Source organism: Phacochoerus africanus, chromosome 3 (assembly GCF_016906955.1).
Source record: "Phacochoerus africanus isolate WHEZ1 chromosome 3, ROS_Pafr_v1, whole genome shotgun sequence".
Classification (NCBI taxonomy): domain Eukaryota; kingdom Metazoa; phylum Chordata; class Mammalia; order Artiodactyla; family Suidae; genus Phacochoerus; species Phacochoerus africanus.
The window spans coordinates 30,418,333-30,433,974 of NC_062546.1; the positions used below are offsets into that span (position 1 = coordinate 30,418,333).

Sequence of the window (15,642 nt, forward strand, 5' to 3'; positions counted from 1 at the left end):
TTACCAGGTCATATGGGAACCCTGCCCCAAAAGCCTCAGGTTGCTTCCTGGCAGAGTCTATCTCTGCATTCCAGGACTGCAGTTCTGAAAAATCCCCCACAAGAGCCCACTGGCATCATCCTACTCTCTGGGGAGAGAGCTGGGGACAGACTGATTGAGTCACTTGCCCCTGGACACACAGCCCAGGAAGCTCATAAGGCAAAGAAAGCAGCCCTTCCTCCCTTGGAGAGCTGCCCATACAGTGATGGGGTTAGAATGTCTTCTCAGCAACACAGATCCCCACGGGAGTGCCCTAGAGTAGAGGATTAGCAAAGGCAAGAGGATGAGTCTTAGTTCTCCGAAGTCAGGCTTCCTCCTATCAAGCCACAGCAGCTACTTAGGAGGCCAGAGCCAGCAGCAGCCCCCTCCCTACCCCAGGGCCCCCCAGGCAATAAGTCACAATGCTCCGGCTACCCAGCCCCCCAGAATGGCTGACCCAAGTGGGAGGAGATGAGGAGGGTTTGGTGGGTGGGTGTGTGGGGAGGAGGAGATTCCCGAGGAGCCCAACTCCCCACTGCTTGAGCTCACCCTTGAGTGTCCGCCAGGGCCCCCCATCGCCCTCCCCCATGGTCTCATCCCCCAGATTCCTACCCTTCCCCATTCCTTGCTGTAACTGCCAGCTCCCTCCATGACCCAGCTCTGCTCATCCAGGCCCAAGGGGCCTGCTTATTCTATCCAAGGCCTTCCCAGGGGCCTGGGTGCTGGGGAAGGATCGGGTAGCCCAGTGGGTCCATGTATGTCTCCCGGGGGCCCTAGCCCAGCCCGGCTCCTGGACAGCGTCCTAGGGCTGGGGGCACTGGGGCTGACAATTTGGGTCGTCTTTTCCACAACTGGCCCAGCCTCACTGCTGCTGCTGCTGCTACTTATCAGCTTCCTGGCCTTCGATCTGCTCTACCGGTAAGTGCACAGCAGCTTAGCAGGCGGGCAGGTGCACAAGTGGTCAACCTCCCAAAGCCCAGCTGCCACCCTTTCTCGCCACAGGCCTGCAGGTCCCACCTGGCCACAGCACACACATCCACGTCTCACAGGGGGCCAGAGGCAGGGCGCCGGCGAGGGTCCGGGACAAGTGGAGGCTCTACTCCTGCCCACGGTGGGCACAGGACAACTCGCCCTCCAGGAGGCTCTGCTGATGCTGCTCTTGGGCCTGGGGCTCCTCCTGGGAGCCAGTGGCATGCCTTTGACCCTGCTAGCCCTGGCTTTCTCTCTCCATCCTTGGGCTTGAGTGTCCTCCAGAAATACACTGGCCATGCTATTTCCTCAGGCCTTCTTTCCTCCACCCTGGGCTGGGCAGATGGAAGGATACTCTTTCTCCTCCAGCCTGAACCCCAGGGGAACCTCTGCTCCCACAATAGGGACAGTGGATACCTAGGTCTGAGTCCGAGGACATCGGCCAAAACCGAGATAAAGGACAAGGAGCCCAGAGGAGGATGTGGTAGCCATCTCAGAGCCCGTAGGTTGGGGTGGCTAGTCTGGCCTCCTCTGTGGTTCTAGAGAATGAGGGTCCAGAGAGAAAGACTTGCAAGAGAGCAGAGTGGGACTGGATATCAGTCAGCAGGGAAGGGGTGAGGGGATCCGGAGAGGGCTTCCCACAAGAAAGCATGAGAAACTCCCCTGCCAGTCTGGAGAGTCCATGAGAGAGGCTCAGGTAAGACTCATGCTCACACCCTCTCTTGGCTGGACCCCACCCCAGCCCGGGTCACAATGGGGCTCCTCTGGGGAGGGTGAGGGGAGTGAGAGTGGGAGCTCAACTCTGGCTGCCAGGCCGTCCTGGGCGCTGCAAGAAGCAACATGACTTAGGTGGCTCTGCCAGGAGGTAAGACCCAGGCCCCAGCTCCAAGCCCCACCCCACCCATGCTGGTACCCTCCTGACCCCTGCTACCACCCCCACCCACCCATCCTGAGGTCCCAGGCGTCTCCAGGGCTGCTCCTGCAGCTGGCCTGGCCCTCTCCCCAGGTGCACCAGCCGTGATGCAGCAGCTGCGAGTGGAGACAGATGCCACCGGAGCCGGTGAGGGGCCACAGCGTGCTGTGCCCTGGACGGCCTGGCTCACACGGGACAGCTGGGTGCGCTGGTGCATGTGCCACATGCCCCCGAGCTGGGCCCAGTGGTGGATCACATCGGGCTGGCGGCAGCCGCTGCAGCGTGTGCTGTGGGGTCTGGAAGGGATCCTCTACCTGCTGCTGGCGCTGATGCTCTGCCATGCACTCTTCACCACCGGCTCCCACCTACTGAGCTCCCTGTGGCCCGTGGTGGCTGCAGCGTGGCGCCATCTGCTGCCGGCTGTCCTGCTGCTGGCGCTCAGTGCCCTCCCCGCCCTGCTCTTCATGGCCTCCTTCCTGCTGCTGTTCTCCACGCTGCTGAGCCTCGTGGGCCTCCTCACCTCCATGTCTCACCCAGGCCTTGCTCAGGACTTGGACCAATAGAAGGGCGACCCCATCCTGCTGCCTGTGTCTGTTGAGCCCTGGCCTAGGGCCCGAGGCCCAGGGGAGAGGGAGGGCAGTGGGACCAGGGCCTTCCTGCCTCGGCAGGCTCCAGACCTTCAGTCCCTAGCTGGGGCTGGTCAGGGCCTGCTGGCAGGGTAGGGGCACCTCTCTCAAGCTGATCCTCCAGGTACTTGGTATGGGGGGCCAGGGCATAGGGCAGAAGGCTGAGCTGGGAGCAGAGCTCGGCCAGGCCACCCAAAGCTCCCATGTGCATGTGGTGACACCCCTGGGACACCCTTAGCAGCTGGCAGCATCTTTTTCTTGCAGCTGCTCAACTGTCTCTGCTTCGAGCTCACAGAGAACATCTACCTGGGTGACCCTGGACTTGTCATTCACCCCGCCAAGCCCGTCTTTCCCCTTCCCCAGGCTCTAGAAAGAGCCCAGTGACAGAAACTTGGCTGGGAGAGGGCCAGCCAGAAGCCACATGAGACCTCACCCAAGTCTCCTCCCAGATTTTTCTGCCCATCCATTCCCCACTCCCTAGACTTCCTACCTCCTGCCTCAGTCTACATCCTCAAGTCTGGGAAATGGGCCAACAAGGGTCATGAGGTTCCCAAAGAGCACCTACGGCTTAAGACTCCTTAGGTTTGCTAGGGAAAAACAAGTCCCATTTCACCCACCTACGCAATGTGTGGCCTTCGCCAATTAATTCTTTTGAGCCTTGGTATAAAGTGGGTCCTGTCATGGAGCTGTTGTGAGTCAAAGGCAATAATACCAATGTGTGAAGGACTTTGTATAAAGGCCAACAAGCCATAAGATAAGGAACTCTAAAGAGCAGAAAACTTCTCCAGGGCTTCAGAGAAATGTTCTGGCATACATACAGTTTGGACCATACAATGGTAAACAGAGGATGGATGGGTGTGAACAAGAGGTAAAAGGTTGTATGCCATGGGAGTTCCCATCATGGCCCAGTAGTTAACGAATCCGACTAGGAACCATGAGGTTGCGGGTTCAATCCCTGGCTTCGCTCAGTGGGTTAAGGATCCGAGTTGCCGTGATCTGTGGTGTAGGTCACAGATGTGGCTTGGATCCCGAGTTGCTGTGGCTCTGGCGTAGGCCAGTGGCTACAGCTCTGATTAGACTCCTAGCCTGGGAACCTCCATATGCCACGGGGGCAGCCCAAGAAATGGCAAAAAAAGACCAAAAAAAAAAAAAAGGTTGTATGCCATGAAGTCTCAAAATATGCCGATGTTGAACTCTTCTGATTGTGAAATGCTTGGGGCTGGGGCTTGGTGCCAGGAGATTCTTGCCCAGCTGTGTGAGTGGGGAAACCATAGCCCATGGGTTTCTAAACCAACCCCAAAAGCTGCTTCCAGCCCCAAGAGGGTCTTGGAAAATGACATCCCTTTGTGCCCAGGATGCTGCCTGTTCACCCATCAGCCTGTTCACCCTCCAAACAAAACAGTGGGTGATGAGTTCTTACAAGTAAGGCACTTTATAGACAGCTAAGACCCACCACACCACAAACTGCAGCTACACTGTTACTCTCCCATTTGGAGATGAGAAGTCAGCCACAAAATAGCAATTGGCAAGGGCAAGGCCAGGTTGTTTGAGTCCTAATTCACTCTAATGGGGAAAGCGATGGAGGAAATATAGCCTAACTGAAAACCTCAGGGCTTCTCAATGCCTGTTTTTAAAGTTTCCGTCAGCGATGAAGCCAGGATACCAGTCTTGGGTCCCTCATTGACTTGGCTGTACATTGCTGGCCATGGACATCACTCAGGAGCCTTGGGGTCATTCTGATTAAGAGAGGAGGTTTAAAGAGTTCCCCTCGTGGCTCAGCCATTAACACACCCGACTAGCATCCATGATGACTCGAGTTGGCTCTCTGGCCTTGCTCAGTCGGTTAAGGATCCGGCGTTGCTGTGAGCTGTGGCGTAGGTCAAGGATGTGGCTCGGATTCCACGTTGCTGCGGCTGTGGCATAGGTTGGCGGCCTCAGCTCTCCACTTTGACCCCTAGCCTGGGAACCTCCATATGCAATGGGTACGGCCCTAAAAAAGCAAAAGAAAAGGTGGGGGGCAAGACCAGACACACTGGGGGTTCGGATTTTGGCAGGAGCAAGGAGAAGGCCTTCCTCTCTTCCCCACACACCTCCTGCATTGCTTGGTGTGGGGTAAGGTGGCACAGCCAGACTGGAGCCAGCAGACGGGTAATACTTACCGAATTAAATCAACGCATACCCTATGACCCAGAAGGCAAAAATGAATACTCACAGAGGCCCATAATGGCCTAGCTCCTCAACGTGTGGTCCCAGGATCAGGAATATAGACCTCACCTGGAAACTGGCTAGAAATGAAGAGTCTCAGGCCCCATCCCAGACCTGATGAATCAGAGCCTGTGTTTTGACGAGACTCCCAGGTGACACAGGTGCACACTGTTGGAGAAGGGCTCCAGGTGAGAAGATGTTGCCACCTTTGAGAATGGTGACTGCAGGACATGGAAAAGTTAAAATACAGTGAATAAACACTTGGAGAAGAGGCAGCAGCTAGAAGGGGCGGAAGCCATCTGGACTGATCTTGAAAGCGTAGCGTTGAGAAGAAGCTGAATGAGAAATAATACAATTCTTTTTATGCAAATTTAAAATGCATGGCAGGGTTCCAGCTGTGGCATAGTGAGTTAAGGATCTGGCTTGTCTCTGCAGCAGCTCGGGTCACTGCTGAGGCGCGGTTTCCATCCCTGCCCAGCGCTGTGTTGCCACAACTGCGGTGTAAGTCGCAGCCGTGGCTCAGATTCCATCCCTGGCACAGGAATTTCCATACGCCAAGGGTGTGCCCCACCAAGAAAAAAAATGCATGCTAGCAAAACCAACTTTTTTTGTTTTAAATAAGAACAAAAACAGAATGGAATGGCCAATTCCAGGGCCAGGCAAATGAGAGTGGAACATACAGATTAAAGGGAATAGAGTGAGGGAACTTGCAGACACAAACATACGTATATATCATGAACATAATACCATTATGAAATTAAATATAGACAAAGTCATCCGTTTAGATTTAAAATGCTTTAAAATGCAAGCCTGGGGAGAATGAGCATGCTAGAATATAGTTCTAAGCTTTCTGTTTGGGCCAAGAAGGGAGAGCTGTCCCACTGGCCTGGTAACCTGGGCGGTTGGGTGGGTTTATTTGCCGGCCCTTCCCCTCCCGACGCGGAAGCTCACTCAGATGGGCTGGGGTAGGGGTGGGGATCAAGTAACCAGTGGGGCCTGGCCAGGAAAAGAATGCGATTAGGCGGAGCAGAAGAAACGCGCGGAGGAGGTGTCCAGCCGCCAAGGGCCTTGCATCTGAGAAAGCAGAGAGGGGATCCAGAGCCGCACCCCCGCATTCACGTTCCCTGGGGGCGCCTAGGACTTTGCTCTGCCCACAAGGACCAGGGAGCAACGAGTAGGCGCCTTCGGGACGCGGAGGGTCTGGGAGGGCAGAGTCAAGAGGGCTCTTAAGGATGGGGCCTCTATTTGAGATGGAGTTGTCTGTGGCCACCCTGGAGGGCAGGAGAGGGGTCCCTGGAACGAGGCGGTGCTGCGCTGGGAAAACCTCTCAGGGCCAGCAAGGGGGAGCCGGGAGAGGGTGCTCCCACTCAGACCCGTGCTCAGTGGGGGTCGGGGGAGTGGGCGGCTCAGTCATTCACTTCAGGGGAGGAGAGCCGCAGGCCTCAGAGGAGGGGGGCGGCGACTGGATCCTGGGGTCTGGGAAGGCGGAGGAGGCGGCCTGCGCTGCGCTGCGCTAGGAAGTCGCCCCAGGAGCGGGACCCTGCGTAGTCCCCTAGGCTCAGGTGCCCGGGAGAGAAGTCGGGGCGACCACTGGAGAACGCCGAGCTGACGTGGAGGCAGAGCGGGGTGGGCAAGGATCTGGCGTGGGGAGGACACCCCGAGCCAGGCAGGGATCGATCGGAGGGCTGTGGGCACCCACACAGGGAAGGCGCTTGCCATCCTCGTCAATTGACACCCTCCCTACCCCACCCTTGGAATCGCAGCCTTAGGATTCTGTGCAAGGCGCTGCGTCCTGGCAGAGATCTCCAGCTCTGGTTAACCCAGTCGGACTCAGGGGTTGTGGGAAGGGAAAGATGCGGGGGAAGGGTGTCTCAAGAGCCGAGACACCGGTAGTGGGGGAGAGGGTAGATCCTGGGGCCCTGGAGAAGCATCTCTGGCCCATTGTCTTTCCAGCGGCGACTTTACTGACTCCTCGATTTATCCTTAATCCAAATCTCTAGATTGGGTCCCCCAGCCAGAAACCCAGAGGCATCGAGGCCAGAGCTCATGAGCATCCTGGAGAAGGGAGAGCCCAAACTAGCAGGCTTCACCTTCTGGGACTGCTGTCCTCACCCTAGTCTATTATTCCATTCTTCCTGGGGTAAAGAGCTGTCTTTTGTCTTTTGTGAGGTTCTATGAGGATCTGGAGGCAACCAACTTTGGACAAACTATTTTCTTTATTCTTTTTTTTTTTTTTTTTAGGCCTGGACCATGGTGAGTGGAAGTTCCCAGCTGGGATCTTACCACAGCGGTGACAAGGCCAGATCCTTAACCCACTGAATCACCAGGGAACTCTTGGAAAACTATTTTCTGCTGAGCAAATATCTCTATTGCCTTTCAAATATTTTCCATCTTAAAAATAAAACCTTGGGAATTCCTATTGTGGCTCAGGGGTTAACGAACCCGACTAGTATCCATGAGAAGGCAGGTTCGACCCCTGGCCTCCATCAGTGGGTTAAGGATCTGGCATTGCCAGGAGCTATGGTCTAGGTCACAGACGCTGCTAGGATTCCGCATTGCTGTGGCGTTGATGTAGGCTGGCAGCTACAGCTCCGGTTCGACCCTTAGCCTGAGAATTTCCATATCCTGTGGGTTCCACTCTAAAAAAAAAAAAAGCAAAAATAAATAACTTAAGAGCTGGAGTTTTTACAGTAGTTTTTGGCTTGTGTCTTCAAATGTCTAACCAAAAATACAATTTTTTAAAATTGACATGTGATACTGTATACTTGCAAAATATTTGTAACATATGTGAAAGTTGCGAAGACCACATCCATCTAAAAACCAGATGGTATGAGGATAGGGCCTCTTCCTTTGGGTTCATCCTGACTATACGAGCTGGAATTCCCAGACACTAGCATGTGGAATTGCTGTTTACAGGTACCTTTGGCTTGATCCTCATTTTAAAAGAATTACTTCTAAATTTTCACCACTAAGACTTACTGTGGAGTTCCAATAGTTAAATTTTATCCAGTCAAGGAAATGCTTTTCTATTCCTGGTTGGCTAGTAGTTTTGATCATGAATGGACGTTGGATGACAAAATTGTTTTTTTCTGCATCTACTACAAGGACTATTTGGTTTTTCTGCTTTATTCTGTTTATATGGTGAGTTAAATTTTTAGGTGTCTTTTAAACCTAAACCACTAAAAGTTAAAGTTAAACCAGTCCTGGGAAAAAACACATCCTGGTTCCCTTTTAGCAGACACATAATTCATCAACACATTTTACACACAAAACGCACAGATATTGAGGGTGTGGCTTAATGAAGTTTTACATATTTGTGTGTGTGTGTCCATGTAACTACCACCCAGATCAAGATATAGAACTTTTCCATCATCCTGGAAAGTTCCATTATGCCTTTTCCCAATCAATACCTCCCCTAAAATGTTACCACTATTCTGACGGCTATTCCCATAGATTAGCCTATTCTTGAAATAATGCAGAATGAAATCACACAAAATGTACTCTAGTGTCTGGCTTCTTTCGAGATTATATTTGTGAGAATTATTCATGTTATTGCATCTATCAGTGTTTTGTTCCCCTTTATTAGTATCCCATTGTATGGGAAGACAACCATTTATTTATCCACTCTCCTGTTGATGGACATGTGGCTTGTTTCCAAATCTTGGCAACCATGAAAAAAACTTCTATGAATATTCTTTTTTTTTTTTTTTTTGTCCTTGCCAGATCCTTAACCCACTGAGAAAGGCCAGGGATCGAACCCGCAACCTCATGGTTCCTAGTCAGATTTGTTTCCACTGCACCATGATGGAAACTCCTCCCACTCACAACTTAATAAGATCTGTAACTGAGGAGTCAAATGTCTTGTACTGTAGGCTTACATGACAACAAATTGAAAATAAAATATTTATATCCATTTTCTTCTAATAGATTTCAAATCTACATTGGAATGCTAAAGAATAGGTTATGAGGAGTTTCCGTCATGGCGCAGTGGAAGAAATGAATCCGACTAGGAACCATGAGGTTGCAGGTTCGATCCCTGGCCTCGCTCAGTGGGTTAAGGATCCAGCGTTGCTGTGAGCTGTGGTGTAGGTCACAGACACAGCTTGGATCCTGCATTGCTGTGGCTGTGGCATAGGCTGGCGGCTACAGCTCCAATTAGACCCCTAGCCTGGGAATATCCATATGCCGTGGGTGTGGGCCTAAAAAGACAAAAAAAAAAAAAAGATTATGAAACCTCACTGTGGGCAATGAGAGCCACATAGCAAGATGAGGTGAAAATGACAAATGCAAAGGGAGAATGACAGGGACAATGAAGCACACTGAACAGTCTCAAGGTGCTTACAGTATAAAAATTCCAGAATTGGGATGGGGTTGGAAGTGGGAAAGCCTAGGAAAGACTCAATAGGGAAGGTGACAGGGATTTCTCAGAGACTAGAATGGGAAGCAAAAAAAGAGGGCTCCGTGAGTCTTGGTAACTCATTCCTTTTTTCCACAGATCAGCCCCGAGGTACAGTTTCCCCCAGAAACACCGAGAAACCTGATTCAGAGGTGTAAACAGAGAAAAGGGTTTGGGGCAAAGGCAGGAAGGAATGAACAAGGAATTAGGCAACCTAACGAGAAAAAAAATCAATTTTGCCATAAAAATTATCTAAACCCTTACCCCTCCAACAAGAAGCTTTCTTTCATTTTTGCGCATTCTCTTCCACTTTTTGCCTATACCAGAGAAAACCAGGCTCATTTCAGGCACTGTCTTATTTGATTCTCAACAGCCCTGAGGATGTTGCTCTCAAGAGTTTTATCAACTCATGTTATCTATACCAGTTTCCCAGCACCAGTGTGTGTTAATTTAATAGCTTTCCTCCATTTGCACTTAGATTTCTAGCAAGGATCAACACTTTTTTGATTTTTCATTTCCATTTGCGTGAATATCCTTCGACAAAGTACCGTTTCAATAACAAGCATGGAAAGTAAATGCCCGAACTCTGCATCCCTCTCTTCCTCTCAATTCTACTTTAAAATTATCTAGTAGGTCTGTTTTTATCTCCTGTCTCACATCACTTATCAGCCCACTGCCATGCGCCACCCCCTACTCCACACTACCACTGAGCCCACGCTGTACCCTTGATGGTAGCAGAGTCACAAATCTAGGGTCAAGATCACTTGTCAAAGCTGAGATGCTGCTCTCTTTCATTCTTAACGTAGGAAGTTTGGCACAACTCCCTACCCCATCTGAGAATTCTCCCTCAACTTCCCCTCTAACTGCCCGCCCACTAGAGGAGTTGGCCTGTGATCGCTTTGCTCCCCTTCCACATTATATTAAATAATGGGTTTCTAAACAGCCTCCACCAGGGCTTGGGAGCTTCTTGTTTAGTGCCAACCACTTATTGAGTGTCTAGCATGTCCCAAGAATTGTGTAGGGTATGTATCGATCTCCATGGGTAGGTGAAGACACACATGAACATGTGAGGCCTGCAAAACTTTCCCCACCTGCAAAGTAGTACAGGTGAGAACTAGCCATACCCCAAACTCCATAGAACATATTGACATTTTCAGAGTTCTCATCGTGACTCAGTGGAGACAAATCTGACCAACATCCATGAGGACACAGATTCTACCTCTGGCCTCACTCAGTGGGTTAAGAATCTGGCGTTGCCGTGAGCTGTGGTGTAGCTCACAGACACAGCTTAGATCTGGCTGTAGGTGTAGGCTGGCAGCTACAGCTCTGATTCGACTCCTGGCCTGGGAACCTCCATCTGCCATGGGTGTGGCCCTAAAAAGGCAAAAAAACATAAATATAGTGACAATTTCAACTCAGCCCTTGATATTTCCCAATCCCAAAGAATTGCTGACAACAGGAAATCTCTTCCAGGATCTTTGTTAAGTACATACATGCTCTGGGGAGGGAGTAAATGAGTGTGTGCAACAGCAGGAACGATGCAGTCACTGATTCCTGAACAGTGTGAATTGAAAGGTCCAAAGATGGAGAAAGCCTAGAGGCACCCTCATCAGTTCTAAAGATCATGGTTGGGAGACCCACTCCCTCACACAGAAAGATGCCACTCTGTTCTTCCATGCCTTTATTGGTGACAGTGATGGACAACAACAATGGCAGGCACAGCAGACACCTTGGCCCAGCACCTGGGGTGGCAAGCAAGCCCTGCAGGGCCACGGGCACATCCAGCTCTCGCACAAGGGCCAGTCTACCCAGGCCATGTCCCCGAATGGGCAGGAGGCCGTCTGTCCAGTTTGTATGTGTGGATCAGCCTGTCTGAGTGTCTGAGCCGCTGTCGGCAGGGCACCCCCATCCTCGGCACATGATAGGGGCTGTTGTGAACACAACGTGGCATCCCCCGGTGGACCACAGGGCCCCGGTGCTGACCATGGGGGACAGAGCTGGGGACCGGTGGAGGCAGGGGGGCAGGCACAAAGTTCACTCCAGGGCCACATCCTACAAAAGAACCAGCCATTATCAGAGTGGGCTTCTGGCCAGGGTGAGCCCAGCTCTGCCTTCAGGCAGCTCTGGTCCTCTAAGGTGAGTTCTCTGGATTTCTGTTTCCCCACTTGCAAAATGGCAATACCACATCCTCCACCTCCAAGTCAGGAAACTGTGACAACCAATGAGCTAATCGATGAGCTACAGATGCTGTTCCAGACTCAGCTGTGACTGACCCCAGTCCTAGGGGGCATAAGGGCTACCCAACTCCTCTCAGCCCACCTGGATACAGGAGGCTAGACTGGGGGAGGCTCAAAGGGAGGCTGGAAAAGGTGGGATTGAAGGTTGCAGAGGCACCTACCTAAATAGGGTGGCATCGAGAAGTCTTCTGTTGGATTATAATTGAAGAATTCATGGGGTGGGAAGGGCTGGCCTGGGAAAAAAGGGGGCTCCTGGGGCAGGGGTGGAAACAGAGGAAGTGGGGAGGGCTGAGGAAGAGGGGAGGGAAAAGGCATGGGAGGGGGCAAGGAAGAGGGCGGGGGCAAGGCCAGCTGCTCCCCGAAGTCTGGGGGCTGCCCCTGGCTCCCCCGGAAGAGATGATCCGGCTCTGGCCAGTCCTCAATCCATGGGTCTAGGAACGGGATGGTTGTTTTAGGCAGGCCTGGGGAGCCGGGCTGCCCTGACCTCTGGCTGTCCACATTTCTAAACCTCTACTCCCTCCTCTGGAAGAACAGGTCTCCTCACCCCCTCGCATTTCAGGCCACACCCAAGCTGTGCTCCTTCTTTTCCTGCCTTATGCAAGTGTCAGTGGATCTGCCTTTGTTCTGGCCTTATGCTCCCCGTGAAGCCTCTTCCTTTGGTGCCCAGATCCTGTATCTTTAGCTTTTTCCTCTCCTGGCTCTTCCCCACCGACCAATACGCAAGATTAGTACTAAGTCTTCTCTCTAAAAACAAAGACCCTGTCACTTCCTTCTCCCAGAGGTCCCCTGCTCCTTTCAAACTTCCTCAACAAAGAGTATTCTGCCGGGTTGACATTCCCTCACCAACTCACCAACTGCTCCCTGCCTCTTTGAGCCCTACGCCACGCCTTCGACACCTCTACTAAACGTAGCCACTTCCTCTCTTCTTGACCCTCACACGACCTGGCCAGCAGCCTCTACCCTGACAGTGTTCCCAAACTCATCTCTTTTTGTCTCCTCCATGAGCCCCTTTTCCCTTCCGATTCCAAAACATAGCCATTGTTTTGCTCCCTCTGTCAAAGGTGGCGTTCATGCCCTCAGCTGCCGTCTCCCTGTGGGGTCCCACCAACCCCAAATCCACTCAACATCTCCACCGTACCTCAAAGACATCTGCCCTGACCAAACGCACCAACTCACCCTCCCACCCAACTCTTCCTTTTGATGTTCCTATTTCTGTGGCTCCAAACTGGGTTCAGGAGACCTGAGTCACACCGCAAACGAGCCTTCCAGCCGAGAGAACATCCCTTTCTTGATTGGGGATCAGCTCTCCCATCTAAAGACAAGCAAGGAACTTGGACCATTATATAATCAAAGTCCTGATGGACTGCCCAGGTGTTCCAACTTCAGGCTACTAAGTCCTGAAAGTGACATTTTCGGCCTGTCTGTGCCCCACACCCTCTAACACTCCTACGGCCTTCAAACATGACTCGTGTTTCCAGTTGAAGAAACACTATGTTGTACGTACTATGTACACAGCAATCACGCTAGACACTGAGGCCAGGAAGTTCTCAACAAGTGAGGCAGGAACCTTGCCCTTGGTGGACATGATCCAGGGCAGAAGCAGACATGGAACAAGCACCCATGAGGTCTCCTCTATGAGCAGGCAGGACTGAGAGGCTGACAGCACCAGCCAAGGGGCATCATTGCTCTGTCCCACTGCCTGGATTGCCTCTCCTTTAATTCTTTCTACCTCCCACATCCATTCCTATCGAAAAGTACCCCCACTCCTTGCCTGTTCATCTGTAGGACAAGAGTATTTGGCAAACTGCCTTGTGAGCGCAATGCTCATATAAGCTCATTCCCGTACACAGAGGTGACTACAGAGGCAGAAGAGCCCATACAGAAACCCAGAGCATAAGGAAGGAGCACACAGGGTCCACAATAGTCCTTCAAGAGGCCTCTCCTCCACCTAAGATCTCTGTCCTGTTGTGTCTGAGCCCTGTGCTCTGAGGGCCCTCTTTGCATCCCTCTCCTCCCCACCTGTGGTTGGGCTCACCAGGCGGATAGTCACGCTTGGGCAGCTCCACACCCCAGGCATCTGCCACATGGGTCAGAAGCAAGTGGGAGAGGTGGCGGTGGGCATGCTGGTCCCAGTGGATGCCATCCCGGTGACGGTGCCGCACTGCATGTCGGAAATGAAAGTGGAGGTCCAGGACATCGAAGCAGTGATCCCCAGCCAGTGTGGCGCTGTAGAAATTCCCTTCAACCACATCTCGCCGCAGAGAGCCCGCCAGGGGCTGGAGCTGAGTGAGAAAGTATAGCATCTAAGAGCCACAGAATGAAGCAGGATCGGAAGGAAGGGTTCTCCATCCTGAGGGGCCCTGGTCACTTGCCTCGGGCAGAAGGAAACCCCCAGTGACACGCTCCCCTAGGGGCATTGCCATGTTCCACACCAGCAAGCAGGAGTCTGGCAACACCTGGTCCATGCGCACGAACACCCGCTCCAGGTTCTCTCGGTAGGCCTCCATTGAGCAGCGGCCGTACCTGTCGAATAGCACAAAGGGTGGGCAAGAGCATAGGAGTGGATGGCCTCTGAGCCACGCCTCCTTCCCTCCCTCCCATCAGGATTTGCCTCTCCCCCTCCCCCAAACCTGGAGAGATCCCAGAGGCAGGAATTGATGATCACTAGGTCTGGGGCAGGCCCACAGGTCAGCTCCTCCAGGACTCCCTCGAGGTACTCGGAGTAAACACGGGTGAGGAAGTAGAAGCGCACAAGGTGGTGACCAGAACCCGAGCAGAACTGGCGGACCTCCCGGTACTGCGTCCCATTGTGCAGTTCGCCCAGCTGACCTCCAGCCACCAGCTGGTCCTGTTCAAAGCTCAGCTCCCCCTGCCCACCCCCCGCACAAGCTGGTCAGACCCAGGCCAGAAGGAGGAGGACCCTACCAGGCCAGGATCTGGGCCTGCCCATCACTGGCATGGCCACCAAACGTCCCTCACCTTGGCTTTCAGCTGGGCAGCTGTGAGCAGTGAGTCTTTCTGGAGCAGGAGCACTAGGTCCTTATACACAGCCCGCTGGACTGCAGGGAGACCGAGATCCTGAGGCTGAGAAAGGCCTCACTCCACCCCAGCTCCTTCCAAATCCAGGCCTCCCATCATCCCAGGGCTGGTGTTGCCCAAGACCACCTTTGTGGAGAGTTGACTTAGAGGCAGGAGAAAAGTGAGGTTACAAAGTCCTGGCATTGCCCAGTTACCTCTAGCTATACACCACTCCTCAACTTAATATGCAGTGACCCAAGATCACCTGGTAGAAGTAAGTCCATCAAGTCACCCAAGAGACAAATACAACCCACCGCTTCCATGAGGGGAATTTGTGGAGGACTGTCATGAAGAAAAATGCTGAGCAAGGAAGGGGTGAAAAGCTTGACAAGCTACATCTGTCAGGACATCTACAGAAGTCGTTGGGAAAATGAAGAGAAAACCTAGTGGACTGGAACAGACTAAGGATCAGGAAGGAAGTTTGAGATGGTGACAAAGGGGCCAGATGCAGAAAACAGGCTGCAGGTGCGGTACTGGGAAGTGTGATTCTAGAAGGGCACTCACTTGAGTCCCCCAAGATGACCACGAACTTGTTGTGTAGCAGCTGCTGGACTTCCGAGGCCTGAAAATGGACCATGGTGCTTCGCAGAGGGCGGCGCGGCTCGTTGTTCTCCAGACAGAAGACCATGCCGCCGCAAGAACGACGGGCTGCAGGGAGAGGCCACTAAGCCACGCGAGGGCCAGCACTCAGGGCAGGTTGGCCTCACAGCCCACCCCGAGGTAAATGAGACCTGCTCTGGCCCTTCTCGGGGTGCTCAGGGCTACAGGGTCCAGGTGGAGGCAGCAGAGTGGGGTCCATGGTGGCACCGGCCTCCATACACTTGGCACAGGAGGTCGCCAGGCCCTTGGGCCTCGCGTACACCGAAGCGCTTCCAGAGCCGCGCCACCCTGCGCGCTGCCTTGTGCCCGCCGCCTCCCCGCGCATGCGCGTGCGCTCTCTCGCGCCAATTACCGAGTCCCGGGCCTCCGCGCCGTTCACCAGCTACCCGGGCAGGCTCGCCAGCGCGCCTCGCCCGCGGCGGGCTCAGGGCTGGACTTCATGTTCCCGCGCCCGAGGAGGCCGATCGGTTCAGCACTGCCCCTGCCCCGCAGGGGCTGTGCGCCCCGGTTAGCGGTCGGTGCGAGGCCCGACGCCCAGCGCTCTCCATGCAGGAGTCGCGGAGGCCCGACGGCGCCTCGGGCCTCCGGACCCCAGGCGGC

At 53.4% G+C, this 15,642-nt stretch overlaps 3 protein-coding genes across 5 annotated transcripts; 2 read left to right on the top strand and 1 right to left on the bottom strand.

Annotated features, from left to right (window-relative positions):
- Window positions 1–667: 667 nt before the first annotated feature.
- Window positions 668–1,261, top strand: C3H20orf141 (chromosome 3 C20orf141 homolog). Its single transcript, XM_047770186.1, has 2 exons — window positions 668–936; window positions 1,021–1,261. The coding sequence occupies exons 1-2, from the start codon at window positions 668–670 to the stop codon at window positions 1,259–1,261; spliced, it is 510 nt and encodes a 169-aa protein (XP_047626142.1).
- A 272-nt stretch (window positions 1,262–1,533) lies between these two features.
- Window positions 1,534–2,476, top strand: TMEM239 (transmembrane protein 239). The gene is made up of 3 exons (XM_047770187.1): window positions 1,534–1,601; window positions 1,730–1,843; window positions 1,935–2,476. The coding sequence occupies exons 1-3, from the start codon at window positions 1,534–1,536 to the stop codon at window positions 2,461–2,463; spliced, it is 711 nt and encodes a 236-aa protein (XP_047626143.1). The 3' UTR covers window positions 2,464–2,476.
- An 8,317-nt stretch (window positions 2,477–10,793) lies between these two features.
- Window positions 10,794–15,530, bottom strand: PCED1A (PC-esterase domain containing 1A). Of its 3 annotated transcripts, none has more exons than XM_047771470.1 (8): window positions 15,395–15,530; window positions 14,947–15,090; window positions 14,344–14,423; window positions 13,995–14,233; window positions 13,737–13,887; window positions 13,400–13,646; window positions 11,526–11,795; window positions 10,794–11,179 (listed from the first exon to the last, which is right to left on the bottom strand). In XM_047771470.1, the coding sequence occupies exons 2-8, from the start codon at window positions 15,068–15,070 to the stop codon at window positions 10,932–10,934; spliced, it is 1,359 nt and encodes a 452-aa protein (XP_047627426.1). In that variant the 5' UTR covers window positions 15,071–15,090; window positions 15,395–15,530; the 3' UTR covers window positions 10,794–10,931. The 3 variants fall into 3 exon arrangements, with proteins under 3 accessions (XP_047627426.1, XP_047627425.1, XP_047627427.1); XM_047771469.1 differs by having other exon boundaries at window positions 14,947–15,106; window positions 15,395–15,528; XM_047771471.1 differs by lacking the exon at window positions 15,395–15,530 and adding an exon at window positions 15,174–15,370.
- Window positions 15,531–15,642: the final 112 nt, after the last annotated feature.

Bases quoted from the DNA above. Each gene is read 5' to 3' on its own strand.
- C3H20orf141 (XM_047770186.1), top strand. From the start codon at position 668: ATGACCCAGCTCTGCTCATCCAGGCCCAAGGGGCCTGCTTATTCTATC. The intron at 937-1,020 runs GTAAGTGCACAG...TTCTCGCCACAG, and splicing joins GCCTTCGATCTGCTCTACCG to GCCTGCAGGTCCCACCTGGC.
- PCED1A (XM_047771470.1), bottom strand. From the start codon at position 15,070: ATGGTCTTCTGTCTGGAGAACAACGAGCCGCGCCGCCCTCTGCGAAGC. The intron at 14,424-14,946 runs GTGAGTGCCCTT...GTCTCCCTGCAG, and splicing joins GGTCATCTTGGGGGACTCAA to TCCAGCGGGCTGTGTATAAG. The intron at 11,180-11,525 runs GTAGGTGCCTCT...GTTCTTTTGTAG, and splicing joins CTCGATGCCACCCTATTTAG to GATGTGGCCCTGGAGTGAAC.
- TMEM239 (XM_047770187.1), top strand. From the start codon at position 1,534: ATGAGGGTCCAGAGAGAAAGACTTGCAAGAGAGCAGAGTGGGACTGGA. The intron at 1,602-1,729 runs GTGAGGGGATCC...ACCCCACCCCAG, and splicing joins TATCAGTCAGCAGGGAAGGG to CCCGGGTCACAATGGGGCTC. The intron at 1,844-1,934 runs TGCCAGGAGGTA...CCCACCCACCCA, and splicing joins CAACATGACTTAGGTGGCTC to TCCTGAGGTCCCAGGCGTCT.